The 16696-nt window shown below is 42.2% G+C and overlaps 1 protein-coding gene across 2 annotated transcripts in view; it reads right to left on the reverse strand.

Annotated features, from left to right (window-relative positions):
• Nucleotides 1-793: 793 nt before the first annotated feature.
• Nucleotides 794-16696, reverse strand: part of LOC136629020 (oocyte zinc finger protein XlCOF22-like) — a 29068-nt gene continuing 13165 nt past the window's right edge. The window contains exons 2-5 of one of the 2 annotated variants that reach the window (XM_066605133.1): nucleotides 15703-15805; nucleotides 15328-15504; nucleotides 9274-9376; nucleotides 794-2650 (exon numbers count right to left, since the gene is read on the reverse strand). In XM_066605133.1, the coding sequence (XP_066461230.1) occupies nucleotides 1359-2650; nucleotides 9274-9376; nucleotides 15328-15504; nucleotides 15703-15798 (1668 nt within the window). In that variant the 5' untranslated portion in view covers nucleotides 15799-15805 and the 3' untranslated portion in view covers nucleotides 794-1358. Of the gene's footprint in view, nucleotides 2651-9273; nucleotides 9377-14070; nucleotides 14136-14217; nucleotides 14551-15327; nucleotides 15505-15702; nucleotides 15806-16696 lie in introns of those variants that run through there. The other variant, XM_066605134.1, reaches the window with a different exon arrangement.

Consider the following 16696-nt stretch of genomic DNA (forward strand, 5'->3'; position numbering starts at 1 on the left):
TTCTGTTCCCATTTCTCCCCCTTCTGAATCCACATGAAAATAATATAGCGGGATTCAACGTAGTTACTTTTATGGCACCGACCTGTTTTATGGCCTCCAATCTAGCTGCAACTCTCTATGACCAATCAGTTAAATACAGTTCGCCCATGTGATACTAATCCAGAGTCCACTCCGGGCCCAAAGTTCAGGGAAATCACCAGCCCTTTAGGCTTTCAAGTAGTGGAGTCCAAACTGTTTCAGCATCACATGGAGGCCAATTCTAATGAAGACAATGTCCTCCACCCATTTCTAAAAGATTAAGGGGCCACTCAAAAGAAAGAGGCAGTTGAGCCAAAGCTGCAGATGGTTGTCTTCATCCTGTAATTGTTACTGAAAATTGTTGTATGCCCATCTGGAAGGGTCAACATTACCCCAGGTCCTTCTCTTAGAGCATTTTGTCCATAGTAAAGGCTTACAATGAAGATACATTGTCATACATTCTCATTTCACAGTAGCTACAAACCTGAGTACCAAACCCCTTGGACACAAGGGACCCAATGTTGGTCTGTTATCAACAGAAGTGATCCAACCTATTAGCGAATATCGCTTACGGCTCCCCACTGCTATGTTCTCCCCATTTCCAGGCACCATTGACCACAGAGTTGCGCAAAAGCTGCAGTGAAGACTGACATTTATCTATGCGAAGGCTGATAATTCCAAGGTTGCATATGAATTTCTGCAAAATAAAAGCTAGCAGGGATACCCGGTGTTGCCTGGAATTAAAACGTCAACTAAAGACACATTAATATGGATGGAGATTTAAACAAAATCTGTATTGTTCATAGCAACCAATCACAGTGCAGCTTTTATTTTACTTCAGCAGTATAACAAAAAAATACAAATTCCACACAAACGAAGTTGAGGGTGATAAGCTAGTTAGCTATAAAACAGTAACCTATGAACCAGTAATTTTCACAGAGTTTTTGGCTTGGAGAATGTTAGTTATGGAGTGTATTTCTAATGACTGTTTAAGAGCCTTTAAGTGTTGAAGGGGTTATGTTAGATGTTCAGAGATGGTGGACAGCCCCAGGTGTAATCCACCCGGTTATTTAAATTATTATTTTTTAATTCGATCCTTTGTGACCAGATGTTCAGGCATTTAGTTCAAGTACCGTTCTACCAGCTCATGAGTTCCTCGGAGCGCAATATTTGATGTATTTTGTTTTCCCACTGGCCTAGAGAGGGGGGATTCATTGTTTCACCACAGTAAGGGGAGGAGTAATTTGACTGCAGTTATTCCTTTTTTTTGTACAGCTTGACAAAACAGGTTTAGAGAAATGGCTTCTCTCCTATGTGAACTTTGTAATGCCACAGTAAATTTAATTTGCCAGTAGAACATTTCCCACAATCTGAACAGGAAAATCTCTTCCGTGAATTCTCTTATGTTTAACAAGACATGATTTCGCTCCAAAACATTTCCCACATTCTGAACAAGAAAACAGTTTCTCTCCTGTGTGAATTCTCTGATGTACAACAAGGGCCGATTTCCCTGCAAAACATTTCACACATTCTGAACATGAATATGGCTTCTCTCCTGTGTGACGTCTCTGATGTACAACAAGGGCCGATTTCCCTGCAAAACATTTCCCACATTCTGAACATGAATATGGCTTCTCTCCTGTGTGACGTCTCTGATGTACAACAAGGTATGATTTCCCTGTAAAACATTTCCCACATTCTGGACAAGAAAATGGCTTCTCTCCTGTGTGACTTCTCTGATGTATAATAAGTTCTGTTTTTACTGCAAAACATTTCAAACATTCTGAACAAGAAAACGGCTTCTCTCCTGTGTGACGTCTCTGATGTATAACAAGGTCTGATTTTGCTGCAAAACATTTCAAACACTCTGAACAAGAAAATGTCTTCTCTCCTGTGTGAGTTCTCTGATGTCTAACAAGCTTTGATTTATCCTTAAAACATTTCCCACATTCTGAACAAGAAAATGGCTTCTCTCCTGTGTGATGTCTCTGATGTGCAATAAGGGCTGATTTCCATGTAAAACATTTCCCACATTCTGAACAAGAAAACGGCTTCTCTCCTGTGTGATATCTCTGATGTGTAATGAGAGATGATTTCCGTGTAAAACATTTCCCACATTCTGAACAAGAAAATTGCTTCTCTCCTCTGTGAATTCTCTGATGTATAACTAAATGTGAATTCCATCTAAAACATTTCCCACATTCTATACAAGAAAACGGCTTCTCTCTTGTGTGACGTCTCTGATGTGTAATAAGGGCTGATTTCCCTGTAAAACATTTCCCACATTCTGAACATACAAACTGCTTCTCTCCTGTGTGAATTCTCTGATGCTGAATTAGATCTGTTTTTCCTGCAAAACATTTCCCACATTCTGAACATGAGCACGGCTTCTCCCCTGTGTGAGCTTCTTGACGTTCTCCTCTTCTGTAACATTTCTCCTGCTTATCAATCTGTGATGAATCAGAAGATGGGACCTGTATAAGAGGATCAGATGATGGATCTTTGCTGTGAAGGGCCGAGGAAATATCTGGGATAATGGCAGGTTCTTCATATGTATCTTGTATGACACCACAATCCTCTGCTTTACAATCTGCAGATATCAGACATCCCTCTGAGCTCCTGGTACTGTCATCTGTCAACAACAACAAAAATTATAAACCTTAAAAATTATATAGATTTTTTAAAATAACATTTATATAGAAATAACAAGTGTTGTAGCAAAATGTAACATCATCTAAGGGTGCTTTTACACAAGCTGAAAGTCGTTGGAGTAATCACTCAAAAGAGCCATTAGAGATAACTGTCCATGTAAGCATGGGTCCTAACAGAGCAAGTGAGTCAGAATCGCTCACTCATCAAAATCGCTTGGTTTGTATCTCACTTAAAGAATAAGCAATTATCAGTACAGAAAACATCACCAAAAAACTGCAGATGTTAATCAGGACTCACAACTAACTAATTCTGGTTTCCATCAATAATATGGGGGGTTCTGGGGGATCTGAAAAGGGTCATGAAAAGTAACTTGCAGCAGAATCCTCCACAAGCCCGGGTTCCGGTCCCCAGTAGACCTTCGAGCCCAAGCTACAGGAATAGTATATTCCATACAGATGGAGTTCGGCCATTTCTGCACCAACATTAGTTTCTGTTTTTCCATAAAGAACTCACAGAAAATCTCCCATGAAGCCGGATGTTCATGTATAAAATAGTACATACAATAACCGTTTTCACTAGAGCAGAAGTAGTCTACAAACTAATATACCCTTCACAGATTAGACTAACTAAAATGAACATTTATTAGAAAATGTTAAAACACATATAAAGGTTACCAAGGCAAACACCTGAACACAAATAACAAAAGTTAGAATCAATACGTATAGATACTGGCTAAATAACCACTACTTGGTTGATTAGTTGGAAAGATCCATCTATATTTCAGTATTGATTATTAAAGGGGTTGTCCCGCGGCAGCAAGTGGGGTTCAGCACTTCTGTATGGCCATATTAATGCACTTTGTAATATACATCGTGCATTAAATATGAGCCATACAGAAGTTATTCACTTACCTGTTCCGTTGCTAGTGTCCCCGTCGCCATGGTCCCTACTAACTTCAGCGTCTAATCGCCCGATTAGACGCGCTTGCGCAGATGGGTCTTTCCCCTTCGGCTCGGCTCGGCAGCAGCGGCGTTCTGGCTCCGCCCCTTGTACGCGTCATCGCGTAGCTCCGCCCCGTCACATCTGCCGATTCCAGCCAATCAGGAGGCTGGAATCGGCACATGTGATGGGGGTGGAGCTACGCGATTACGCGTACAAGGGGGCGGAGCCAGAACGCCGCTGCTGCCGAACCGAAGGAAAAAGACCCATCTGCGCAAGCGCGTCTAATCGGGCGATTAGACGCTAAAGTTAGACGGCACCATGGCGACGGGGACGCTAGCAACGGAGCAGGTAAGTGAATAACTTCTGTATGGCTCATATTTAATGCACGATGTATATTACAAAGTGCATTAATATGGCCATACAGAAGTGCTGAACCCCACTTGCTGCCGCGAAACAACCCCTTTAATCCTACAAGAAAACTGAACACTTTCCAGGTACTAGATGTCCCTCCAATTAAGAGTGTTATAGATTCTAGTAGGGGTAAAAATAATCCCTTAGGACGATATGATTCTCAACCAAAAGTTTATAAAGATATAGTAGATCAGAATGGTGCAATGCGTTTCTCTGGAGCCCACAGATTGTCAGGGAACCCCATAAACCTCAAGAATGATTATATCTGAACTGATATAGATGGCAAGTCCGTTTGTCAGATGGAAGGACAAACGGAACCACCCAAAAAAATCCTATCATCTCAGGATATATAAATCCCACAGAAACGTGGAAAACTGGGTAGGAGCTACAACTCCCACCAGTAATATCTACTGTAATATCCCAGTGATATGCTGGGGTCTCACCAGGATTTGCAGCCTTCCCCTAAAGAAAATAAGGGAAACCAGGATACCAGGCTGCATGGATGGTAAAGTATTTCACCTCAGTACAACTAGCACCTACTTGTCAGCTTCACACCTATAGAACCTGCTAACCTCCCACTCCTCGCAAATTATTAGTGAGTTAGGATCGTTTGCTTAGAGAAAGCTGACACCAGTGGTGACTACCTCAACCTGACTAGCTACATAGTAGCAGCAGGAGGCTGATAGCCTCTTTACTAGGAACTATCTCAATGTCAAAAATAACTAAAATAGAAAATAAATGAGGCAAAAGCCAGCCGTCCTGATGGTGGACTGCTTGTATCACATGACCAGCAGTACACCATCAGGACAGCTGGCTTTTGCAGCCCTTTTTTTCTTTGGAAATGGATCCCAGAAATAGTGATAGGAGGACAGTTTCCGGAGTTAAGGCAACAGAGGAGTTGCACACTACGTTGTAGAGAGACATAATATCTCCCCAAAGGCTGGCTACTGTATGACATTCCCATCATAGATGGATCATGTTGCTCACCTCAGAGAAGCATCTCCAACATAGGGGAGAGTGATGGCTATACATTTTATGTAGTTTCTTTTGGGTTCTATAACATTGGGTTAGGGTCTTATATTTAAGGTCCTGCAATCTACAGGATACCACTATCTTGTGCGATAAGACAAAGGCCTTATGCCAGAGCTCCACATACCTAGTCCTCTCTCCCATGCAACCAGAAAGCTTTGCTTAGAGTCCCCCATCTCTAAACTCAGCAGTGCCCTGTAGATCACAGAGTGTGTGTGTCTGGGGGTCCGCGGATACACACAGAGCCTCAAATGGGGTGAGGGATCTAGTGAGGGGTCCCCTAGGTGTCATGGAGTCCACAAAACATCTTAACTGAAAGTATTATAACCAGGCCCCATCGGGAGTCACAGATTCTCTAAAGTCATCCCTAAAGGGTTTCAATTAGAGATGAGTGAGCATACTCGCTAAGGGCAAATACTCGAGCGAGTATTGTCTTTTGCGAGTACCTGCCCGCTCGTCTCAAAAGATTCGGTTGCCAGCGGGGGAGAGCAGGGAGGAACGGGGGGAGATATCTCTCTCTCCCCACCATGCTCACTCCCGCAACTCACCGCTCACCCCCGCCGGCACCCGAATCTTTTGAGACAAGCGGGCAGGTACTCGCAAAAGGCAATACTCGCTCAAGTATTTTCCCTTAGCGAGTACGCTCGCTCATCTCTAGGTTCAATCTTGCTTATGAGTAAATGTCTCGTAGATTGGGAGTAGGCAGACGAGGAAGAGATAGCAGAGGAGCTCTGCAGCGTGACCTTAAAGTGAGGATTACCTACCAAGGTGGTGAGCAGGCCTGGGGAAGTAACTAGTTTAAATTAATCAGGGAATCTCACCTAGATTTGCAGTATCTGCTCAATGTCGAGTGTACCCCTATATTGTCATGATACCTCCTTGGGATTCAGAATACTTTCTGTAACCAGTTTGGTTCCTGGACATCTTCTGTTTCTACCCAAATTATGTTAAGGCGATGGTGTAGGAGGTTGAGTATGCAGTTACTGATACAAGCTCTATAGTATAAGGACAAAATCAGGTAGACCTACTCCACCCAAAGTGGAGGCCCTTTTTAGGCTACAATTGCTCCAAAAAGTGATTCTGTCACCAGGTTCATGAAGTTAGGCTCGCACATTAGGATGTCATGTTTTAATCTTGGTCTACGTCCCCTCCAGACAAATCTAGAGATCAGATGACAGATGCTCATTAAACAGGAACTGTTTAATTTCACAGGTAGGGTCTGGCATAGAGCTAGAAACCTAGGCAAGATATCTATCTTAATGACATTAACTCTGCTGAACCATGATAGATATAGTGGGCTCCATCTCTCCAGATCCCTCTCCATGTCCAACAGGAATGGCTTAACGTTTAAGGAGAAAATCTGGGAGGGGTCTGCTGGCAAGTGCAAATATCTGATGGAGGTATAATTCCATCTAGGGGGAGCTTCCTTTCCAGGAATGACACCTCGCTCTGCACCAATGTAATATTCAGGATCTCTGATTTTACTAGATTTACTTTGAAATTACTAACCCTCCCGAATTCCTGAAATTCTTGTTGCGGCACTGGGAGTCCCACCCTCGGGCGTGACAGATATCTTTTTGCTATATTTATAATAAGAGATTCTAGATAATAAAACAAAAAACACATTTGACATCGCTGCATCCGTAAAAGTCTGACATATCAAAATAATGCGTTATTTACCCCATATGGCGAATGTCGTCAGGAAAAAAAAATTTATGCCAGAATTGCATTTTTTTTTGGTTACCCTCCAAGTAAAAATGTAACAAAAAGCGTATGTACTTCAAAATGATACCCACGGAAACTACAGGACATCCTGCAAAAAATGAGTCCTCACACAGCCGTGTTGATGGAAAAAAGTTATCGCTGTCGGAAGATGGCAGCAGAAAAAAAAACTTTAAAAAACTTAAAGGGGTTGTCCCGCGCCGAAACGTTTTTTTTTTTTAACCCCCCCCCCGTTCGGCGCGAGACAACCCCGATGCAGGGGTTAAAAAAACAACCCGCACAGCGCTTACCTGAATCCCGGCGGTCCGGCGTCTTCATACTTACCTGCTGAAGATGGCCGCCGGGATCCTCTGTCTCCGTGGACCGCAGGGCTTCTGTGCGGTCCATTGCCGATTCCAGCCTCCTGATTGGCTGGAATCGGCACGTGACGGGGCGGAGCTACACGGAGCTACACGGAGCCCCATAGAGAAGAGGAGAAGACCCGGACTGCGCAAGCGCGGCTAATTTGGCCATCGGAGGGCGAAAATTAGTCGGCACCATGGAACGAGGACGCTAGCAACGGAGCAGGTAAGTATAAAACTTTTTATAACTTCTGTATGGCTCATAATTAATGCACAATGTATATTACAAAGTGCATTATTATGGCCATACAGAAGTGTATAGACCCACTTGCTGCCGCGGGACAACCCCTTTAAATCTCTATGGAAAAAAATAAATAAAAGTAATACAGCAAAAAAACAAAACAAAAAACCCACTATATAAAATTTAGTATTGTAGTAATCGTGCTTACCCATAGAATAACGTTATCGGGTCATTTTTGCTGCAGTGTGTACGCCGTAGAAACAAGATGCACCCAAAGAGGGCGGAATTTTTATTTTTTTTCCATTTCCCTCCACTTATAATGCACTGAAAAACTTTTTAAAAGTTTTATGGTACATTAAATAGTACCAGTGAAAAACACAACTCATCCCGCAAAAAACAAGCCGTCATAAAGCTATCTTGATGGATAAATAGGAGTTTTTTGGGTTTTTTTAAAGAAAAGGGGGGGGGGGAGAAAATGGAAAAAAGGGTCGGGTCCTTAAGGGGTTCCCCATTTATCCTGCCCTGATGATCACTCTTCCTGATTCTGAACAAACTCTTTGGAGCCATTAGAGAACACATCTGTAAGCCGTTACTTTATCTCCAATCCCCTTATAATCGGCCCAGACGTTATATTAGGATTAACCTCTCGGAATCTGTTTCCCAATTGTGCCCATTTATGGCAACTGGAAGAGTATTACGGTGAGATCACACACTGCGGAATTGTATAATCTACAGTACAATGTAAGGGAGTGGGATTCTAAGAAACCGCATTCACTCCCAGCTGAGAGATAAGATGTGACACCTGAAATATGATTTATCTGGTCGGCCATATTCAGATGGCGGAGTGTGAGTTGTGCCTGAGAACTCGCATTGGACATCACATGGGCACATACGGACTGTGTGCTGCCCCATGCTGGCAGGCAGCAGACATTGCATGTCTGATTCTAGTCGGTGAATCAAACCATAATAGGACATGCTGGGAGTTTATGTGAACCACATAAAAAACATGTCCATGTAAATAGTTTAGCTGGCTATAAAGGATCTAAGTGCGGCCTATGAAATACATGGACAGAAGTCACATGGGAAATAGTGGCAATCTGAATGGGATCTTCATGGTGATCAGCACCTCGGTGTCTTCCTGCCAAGTCTCTGGTGAGCGACATCCCTGACACTCCAGCACTAGACTTCCATCCTCTCTTCTTTGGGTCTAGGTCTCCACAATATGATTATTTTTTCTAAGTCCATGCCACTATGCTTTGGATGCTATCATCGGGGTCTTTGCCTCCATCTTCGGTATTGTGTTAGCACACAGTAACATGATATAAGTCTAATAGGAATTAATGGTTCCTCAAATCCCTTTTACACGGCCTGATTGCCAGATCATGAAAAAGGGGATGCTCGATTATCAGCTGATTGATGATTTTCAGCTTTACATCTCTCCATATTATCGAGGAGATGGCCAGCCGGCCTATGTGCATCAGCCATCAGACTAAAGATCATTCATTCCCATAGCAGTGATTCTTGTCCCGTGTAAACCAAAAAGTAAACCAGCAGCAATTCACCTGCCTACTGATCAGCACTGGTTACATCAGATCAAGAATTGGTCAGTGTAAAAGGACCCGCAGTCCTAGAATTTGAAAACCATTTCTCTGTCCTCAGTACAGACATCATATAATGAATAGTAGTTCCCGCTCACATAGATGTGTTTAATGTCCGTGCAGTAAATGCCCATCATGTGTTATCACCTATAACGGTATCACAGGTCATCCATATATAGTTTATACTCCGGCTGAATGGGGGAATATACAGCGGAAACTGACAGATCCCAGAGCTTTTTAAATCTACATAGCTATCAGCAGCCGCTGACCGAAGAGAATCTGTGACTCCTCTCTGCTGTATTTAGTGGTTACTACTCACCTGGGCAGTTACCTGTAGGAATCTCCTCTTTACACCGCTGATCGCCCCTCACATTTGTCTCTGTAGTATTAATATTGGTCAGATCTTCATCCGGATACAAAAGCTGTGAGACAAATATTGTAAAAGTCAGCAGACGGTTGGAGAAGTCGTGTGGAAGGTTTTACATGACCAGAAAAGACCATTAATTATCATGATGACCAAAAATGACCTGACAGCAGTAGTTATCACTTTTTAGGATACAATTGCTCCAGAAAGGGATTTTGTCACCGATTCCTGAAGTTTGGCTTGGAGCAGAGCTCTGAGTCACAGAGGGGGGCCATGCCAGCTTTTCCCCACCTCCCTTTTCCCCTTTTGTGTACAGGTAGATAGCCATCACTCTGCATGCTGCATGGGGGAAAGGCTAGCATGCCCACCTCCTATAGTCCAATAGAAGGGACAGGAGGTAGGGGCAGGAGTGCACTAATACTAGTGTTAGGACCCATCCGAAAGCTTGGTCATCTGGACATTGGTGTATGGGCCAATATACTGTGATCACATTCTATACCAAGTACCTTGCATTGCTTAATGTGGTTAGTGTATACATAGTTATGTATTTTGCTGATGAAAAATGTATATTGAGTGCGGTTGCCACTTTTTGGTTTTTGATTGAACAGTAGGTTTCTGCAGCCATGGTTTTACATGAACCTATCATCTACCCAGTTTTCCCTGCTTGAAACGAATAAAACTGTCATGAAAGTGACAAATTTGTGAAAAAAAAAAAAAAATTTATTTTTCACTTGCTTTATAATAATTTTTGCAAACAAATGTTGAGTCCGAACGCTCAATAGACCCCGAGATAAATTGGCTAGGGGGTCAAGATTTCAAAATGTATTCAGTTGTGCCCTGGCATCCGATGGGTGTTCCGTCCATTCTAGGCCTAGCCATGTGTCCAGTAAGCAGATGATGGCCACAATGGGTGTGTTTCTGAACACAGGACAAACAGGTGTAGCTATTTTGGTGTACAAATCCTCATTTCCATGTGCAGCATAGAAAAAGATATGTCTTTAAAATGACATATTTGCAAAAATATGAAATTTTATTTTTTCTACTCTATTTAGCAAAATGACTGTGTGGTCAAAATACTCATGACACCCCTCATTGAATACATTAAGGGGTGTAGTTTCTTTTAAAGTGGGTCATTTGTGGGGGTATCTATCATTCTGACACCTATGAGCCTTTGCAATCTTGGCTTGGTCTAGGAAATCAAAGTGTTCATCAAAATGTTGATAATCAATGTTAAATTTGTACGTTTCCCAAAAAGTTAAAGAAAAAGTAAAGTTTTTCAAATGTGCATCCAGAATAAAGTAAACAGATGGAAATATATATCTGCAGAATATGTTTGCACATATTTGAAATATTGCAGTTGAAAATGTGAAAAAAAACCATTTTCAATAAATATACACAAATTCTATCGGTCTATTTCTACCACCTGGGGGCCCCTGCACACTTGCTTTTTTTTCTTTTTCTTAACTCTGCGAGATTGCTGCGTTTTTTTTAATGCGATTGTCAATGGGTCTTTCTAATGTTAAAAACGCATCGCAGGTTTGTGCTTTGCAATTTTTGTGCGATGCGTTTTTAACATTAGAAAGTCCCATTGACAATTGCATTTTAAAAAACGCAGCGATAATGCAGCGTTAAAAAAGACCAAGTGTGCAGGGGCCCTAAATGAGTACATTATGTGGCGAAAAGACAATGTCAGAATTACATATATATGCAAAACCTTTACAGAGTTATTCTATGTTAAAGTGACACAAGTCAGATTTCCAAAATTTTGCTTAGACATTAAGGTACAAACAGGCTTATTCACTAAAGGGTTAATGATGAGAAGATCTTGATAAGGAATCCTTACACTTTCACTTAACCTCACTATACACCTGGGTGATGTTATTTGGGCTAGTTGTCTATAGAAGGTCCAGTAGGAAACCTCTTGTCTGAGTGGGTTATGTTCTATCTATTCTGATGGCCACATAGCTGCAAGTCTAGAGGCCGGACATAGATATTAGATGGTGGCTCAAGGACCCCTCAGGATCCTCATACCCATGTATATCTGGCATAGCTAGACACGCTGCACGCTGTCACAGTGGAGGGGATCAGCGTCTACCAGACACATCCGCTGCTTCTCTCAGGAGAAATAAAGGAGCAGATGGATATAAATCCAACCTGTTGGCTCCTTATTCCCACCAGCAGTCTCCACCGCCAGAACACTGGGAGAAGATCCAGAAAACATCTAAAGGGCTTGCGAAAAGAATGATCAAGTCCACTTTCTGCATTTTTAAACAGAACCTCCATGTTGTAGATTGTTGTAGAATGTGTTGCTGATGGCAGATAAATGCAAATATGATCCTAGTCCATTCCAGAGCCGTGCAAAGAAATCAGTTGTTGGAAGAACGATAAAAGTCCACTGTGCATCAAGAATGATCAGGTCTGATCTGTAATAGTAATCTGTACTCTAATCTTCCCCCATTACAAGATCACAAATACAACGATCTGCAAACTCTGACACTGTGTGTGCCAACAGAATACCACGATTACTATGAAATCTCATAATTAGGCAATGCCCAGACGACGATTAAAGAGAAAACCCAGTGAGGTTTTTATTCATGATGTAATGTGCCCCGGTATATAGACGTTGGCTCGTGTTACCTTGTTTAGCAATTCCTTTCTATCGGAAGCTTCTTAGAGTCCTTCTCCTTCAGTGTGCCTTGTGATTTCATTCTGAACATCTCAGTTTTACTATGCTTTATGGTACTCTTACAATGTCTGTTTGTCAGTAAGCTCTTTAAAGGGGGACACAGAGACCCCTAGTATTGTAACTGCGGATAATCCTGTCACACAGTAATAATGAAGGTGATGACAGTTCAGTCTCCTGACTGTATACTTATAGTCTGTAGCTGATTTAGCTGAATACAGAAGGTACTGACAATATGGTACTTGTCACAGATGGGTTAGAGGAGACCCGACAGCTCCCGCCTCTATCACTGATTACTCACGGAACAATTATTCTGTCCGCCTTGTCGCTATGACCACGTGTCATGGCAGAGCCTTGATCGATCACTATAGTGAAATTGCGAATGTGGAGTCGCCAGACTACAGGTGGATTTGTAACCAGCTTTCACATGGTCCTGCCACATGCAGATCGAATGCACCCTGTAATCCGGTCCGACGCACTCCAGCACTATACAATGCCGCTCACATGGACATGCTGCCACCACCAGCTGTTAAGGGATGCCAGGACCCAGACTATGAATTATGAACACAATCTTCGGAGTTTATGGTTTGTTTTAAAACGGGAAAGGCTTAACTAATAAATTGCAGATTGATTTTATAAAGGGATTAGCAGTGCAGATATATAATTATAAAAAAAAATATACAAAAAACTTGGTACACAGGAGTATAAGGGCACACTAGTATACACACACAAACAGTATTTTAAATAAACAGGAAGAAAATAAAAGAAAGATACCAGGTTTGGGATATCTGGCTCAAGGTTATGATTCGTGCAGAGTCACTGAAGCAGGATCTGAAGTCTGACCGAAGATCTCTCTGAGACTATAAGTTTTAAAATTTCCCTAGAACACCCCTCCACCACCCCCTCTGAGGTCATTCAGAGAAAGGTGGGGTAAATACGTATGGACTTCTGGAAAATCACAATTTCCCATTTTGGCCATATCTTCGCAGAAAATCCTCCAAACAGGAATTCCTGGTCATGATTACATCAATTCGGCGGTACAAAACATGACAAGTAAATTATGCCCAGGTACGTGGATACGCCATTGGGGGGTGTTTAGTGCTTCGAACCTCAATGTGTTTAGGTGCGTTTTGTCCAGCTGGTTCCCCAGATTCTGAAAATATAATTCATGTCAGGCTTGTACAGTCAAATGACTAAGAATCTTTATTAACAAATTTTCCTTTAATTGGACTGTCGGTGCCTAAACACCTGGGGGAACTCAGCTCCGAGATGAATGAGCCTCCTGAGACTTCATTAACAGGCAACCAATCACACGATGCGATTTCCTCATGCTAATTCTAACTAAGTAGACGGTAGAGTTAAATAGACTGGAGGAACTTATTTACATCAAAGCTATCTACCTGCACACAAAATGGATGACATACAGCCAGGCTTGAATGGGCTGATATAAAATGGATGCTGAGACAGGCCTACCAGTCTCTATATCACAGTACTGGCAATAGCTACTTACATAATGTTGTGCTGATGCACTATGGGGTTGATAGCTCAGAAGAGTGGAAGAGAAATCAGGAACATGTCTTAACAATGAGATAGTGCCTGGTAAGCATCAGACAGGAGACTGCACTGCAGGGAAGTAACTGCAATATACATGGGAGATATCCAGAGACATTAAGAGCACAAAAGAACATCAAATGCCGGGTGCAGGGATGGGAAAATGTGTTTTTTGCTGGAGTGGTGCTTTAATGTAAAGTTACTTTTTTTTCAATTATATGATTTTCAGCCGTGTTTTCACTTAAGAAATGTTCCCTGCATAAATTACCGGGTTCACATATCCCATCTTATTGTTTACTTTGGGCATGATGAGCTGTGAAACTTTCAAATTAAAACTAGCAATTTTCAGTAAAAGTGGACCGTGATCATTCTTTCCCCCGAGGCCTTCATGTTATGTCTCTGGTCAGCGGTAATCGTGCCATCTCCACCGACCTCATCACACAAATATAAAACATATAGTAAGACAGAACTCAAGAGCTTCACAGCCTTCTACAGATCAGAAGGACATCTCCATCTACCTGATGGTCCTGCGGAAGAAGAGGACGGGGACATCTCTCTGGTGGGCTTCTCTTACTGGATGGAACTGTAGGACACACAGACGGACACTGAAGTCATTCTTTATATACAGGCAATAAAGTCCACGTGGATTTAGTCCTGTCCATTACCTGGTGATGGGAGCGGCTGGCGGGTCTCCATCATGGCCTCCTTGTACAGATCCTTGTGTCCTTCTAAATACTCCCACTCCTCCATGGAGAAATAGACAGCGACATCCTGACACCTTATAGGAACCTGGGATATAACACAATTAATCCGCAGCACTTTTTAGGGCCTGCCAACTGAACGACCAACCTTGTAAGTCCTTTAAAGCACATCGCAGGGGAGAGTCTGAGCTACAGACTCTTTTTCATGCTCCACTATATACGAAGCGAGTGACAGCATACCAGGCGTATAAATCCAAGTATAATTTTATTCCTCCATAATCACGACGTTTCGACCCACTCGGGGTCTTTGTCAAGCAAGATACAGTGCATTTCAGCATTCACAGAGTCATAACAAAAACACAGCAAACCCACCACCAATCACAGTTAAAAATAGTCAGGTGTTACAAGGTCCTAATCACCAAACAGCTCTTCCCCTTACTCCAGGAAATTTCCATTAAGACCAGCATACCTCCTGCTCACTTCAAAGCTGCGTGGGATTCCAGACTCTGGTCGGCATTCGTTCTCCTCTATTGCGCATGCGCTGGAGTTCCGAGCATATCGCGGTCTCCAGTGTTCATATGCTTCTACTGCACATGCGCGGGAGTTCTGGGCACATCGCGCTACCTACTGCTGTGCCAGTAGCGTTCTAGAATCCCCTCACGATACTGCTCATGTAAGCAGTGTTTGTGACATTACCGGTAGCTTCTCTTAATACACGGGGCACCGGAGGTATGTAATGATGCTGGTCTTAATGGATATTTACTGGAGTAAGAGGAAGAGCTGTTTGGTGATTAGGACCTTGTAACACCTGATTATTTTTAACTGTGATTGGTGGTGGGTTTGCTGTGTTTTTTTTATAAGCCTGTGAATGCTGAAATGCACTGTATCTTGCTTGACCAAGACCCCGAGTGGGTCCAAACGTCGTGATTATGGAGGAATAAAATTATATTTGGATTTATACACCTGGTATGCTGTTAGTACCTTATAGGAACCTGACAACACAATATAGAATCATCACCCAGAAGCCTTCAGTGCTTGTACTGTATAATGTCCCAGCATTCCCTGCAGCATCACCTCTACAGTCAGCAGCTCAATCAACTTCTTGGTGAGTTCTAGAATCTTCTGTACATTGATGTCCTCATGTATCAGGGGGTGGGGTGGGGGCCCTAGGATTGTGCTCAGGGGTCTTCCCCATCCATCACACACAGGGGCCCAACAGCCATCACTAGAGGTCTTCACTACTGTGTAATCCTGTATATGGGGAGACATTAATAAATATCACTACAGACATTTCCAGAGTCCATCACCTCTCCAGTGACATCATCAGTTATTACCATAGCTAAGAATGATGTAATGTGACATCATCAGAATCTCTCCCCTCTCCAGTGACATCATCTGTTATTACCATAGATAGGAATGATGTTATGTTACATCATCAGAGTCTCTCACCTCCCCAGTAAGCTGGAAGAGTATCTCCAGTGTGAGATTGAATACGCTTTCTGCCATCTTGTTTCTGTCCTTCTCCATCTTTGATGAATCAGTCATGTAGGACCTGAATGGACAGAATTTAAAACAATGTAAAAAACACAAAAAATGAACACATAAAAATTTACTGTCGAGGATAAGAGGAAACATTTAAAAGTACTTTCCAGTTAAAATTGCTTCATAGCCCCTGTGTCCTTCCTGGTTGCTGCTGACCAGGACATGTGACTGCTGCAGCCAATCACTGGCTATAAAAGGCAACTTCTGTAGGCAGTGATTGGCTGCAACAGTCACATGTTCTGGTCAGCAGCAAGCAGGTAGTGAAGCAGGTCACGGGAAAACCTCTTTAACCACTTAATGCTACCGGACATACAGTAACTAAAAAAGAAAAAAAAAGTAAAAGTTTAAAAAAGGGAATAAGAGTTGAAAAAAAACCCTTTTGCCACATTTATAATAAAATAATCTACGTAATAAAACAAAAATAAATATTTGGCATCACTGTCTCCAAGAAACAACGCAATAAAAAGTGATCGTATGCTTTCAAAAAAAGGTACCAACAGGAACGACTTTGTCCCTTTGCAAAACTATGTCGAAAAGGGAAAAAAAAAGTTATGGCTGTCAGAAGATGGTGACAGAAAATAATTTTTAAAAATGGCAGAATTTTATTTTTTTTTCCATTTCCCTCCACTTAGAAGTCTTTTTAAAGTTTCTCCGTACATTGAATAGTACCGCTGAAAAATACAACTTGTCCCCCAAAAAGCAAGCCTCCAGAAATCTGTCGGAGGATTAAGAAAAGAGTTAAGTTTTTTGTTTTTTTTTTTAAATTACAAAAAAAAGCGGGGGGGGGGGGGAGAATTCTTAAAATGGAAGAAAAAAAACAGAGCCATGTCCTTAAGAGGTAAAGGAGATATTAAAGAGAACCCTTTTCGTGAGTTTATGAAGCCCGAACTACAGGCAACAC

This window comes from Eleutherodactylus coqui, chromosome 5 (genome assembly GCF_035609145.1).
Source record: "Eleutherodactylus coqui strain aEleCoq1 chromosome 5, aEleCoq1.hap1, whole genome shotgun sequence".
Taxonomy (NCBI): domain Eukaryota; kingdom Metazoa; phylum Chordata; class Amphibia; order Anura; family Eleutherodactylidae; genus Eleutherodactylus; species Eleutherodactylus coqui.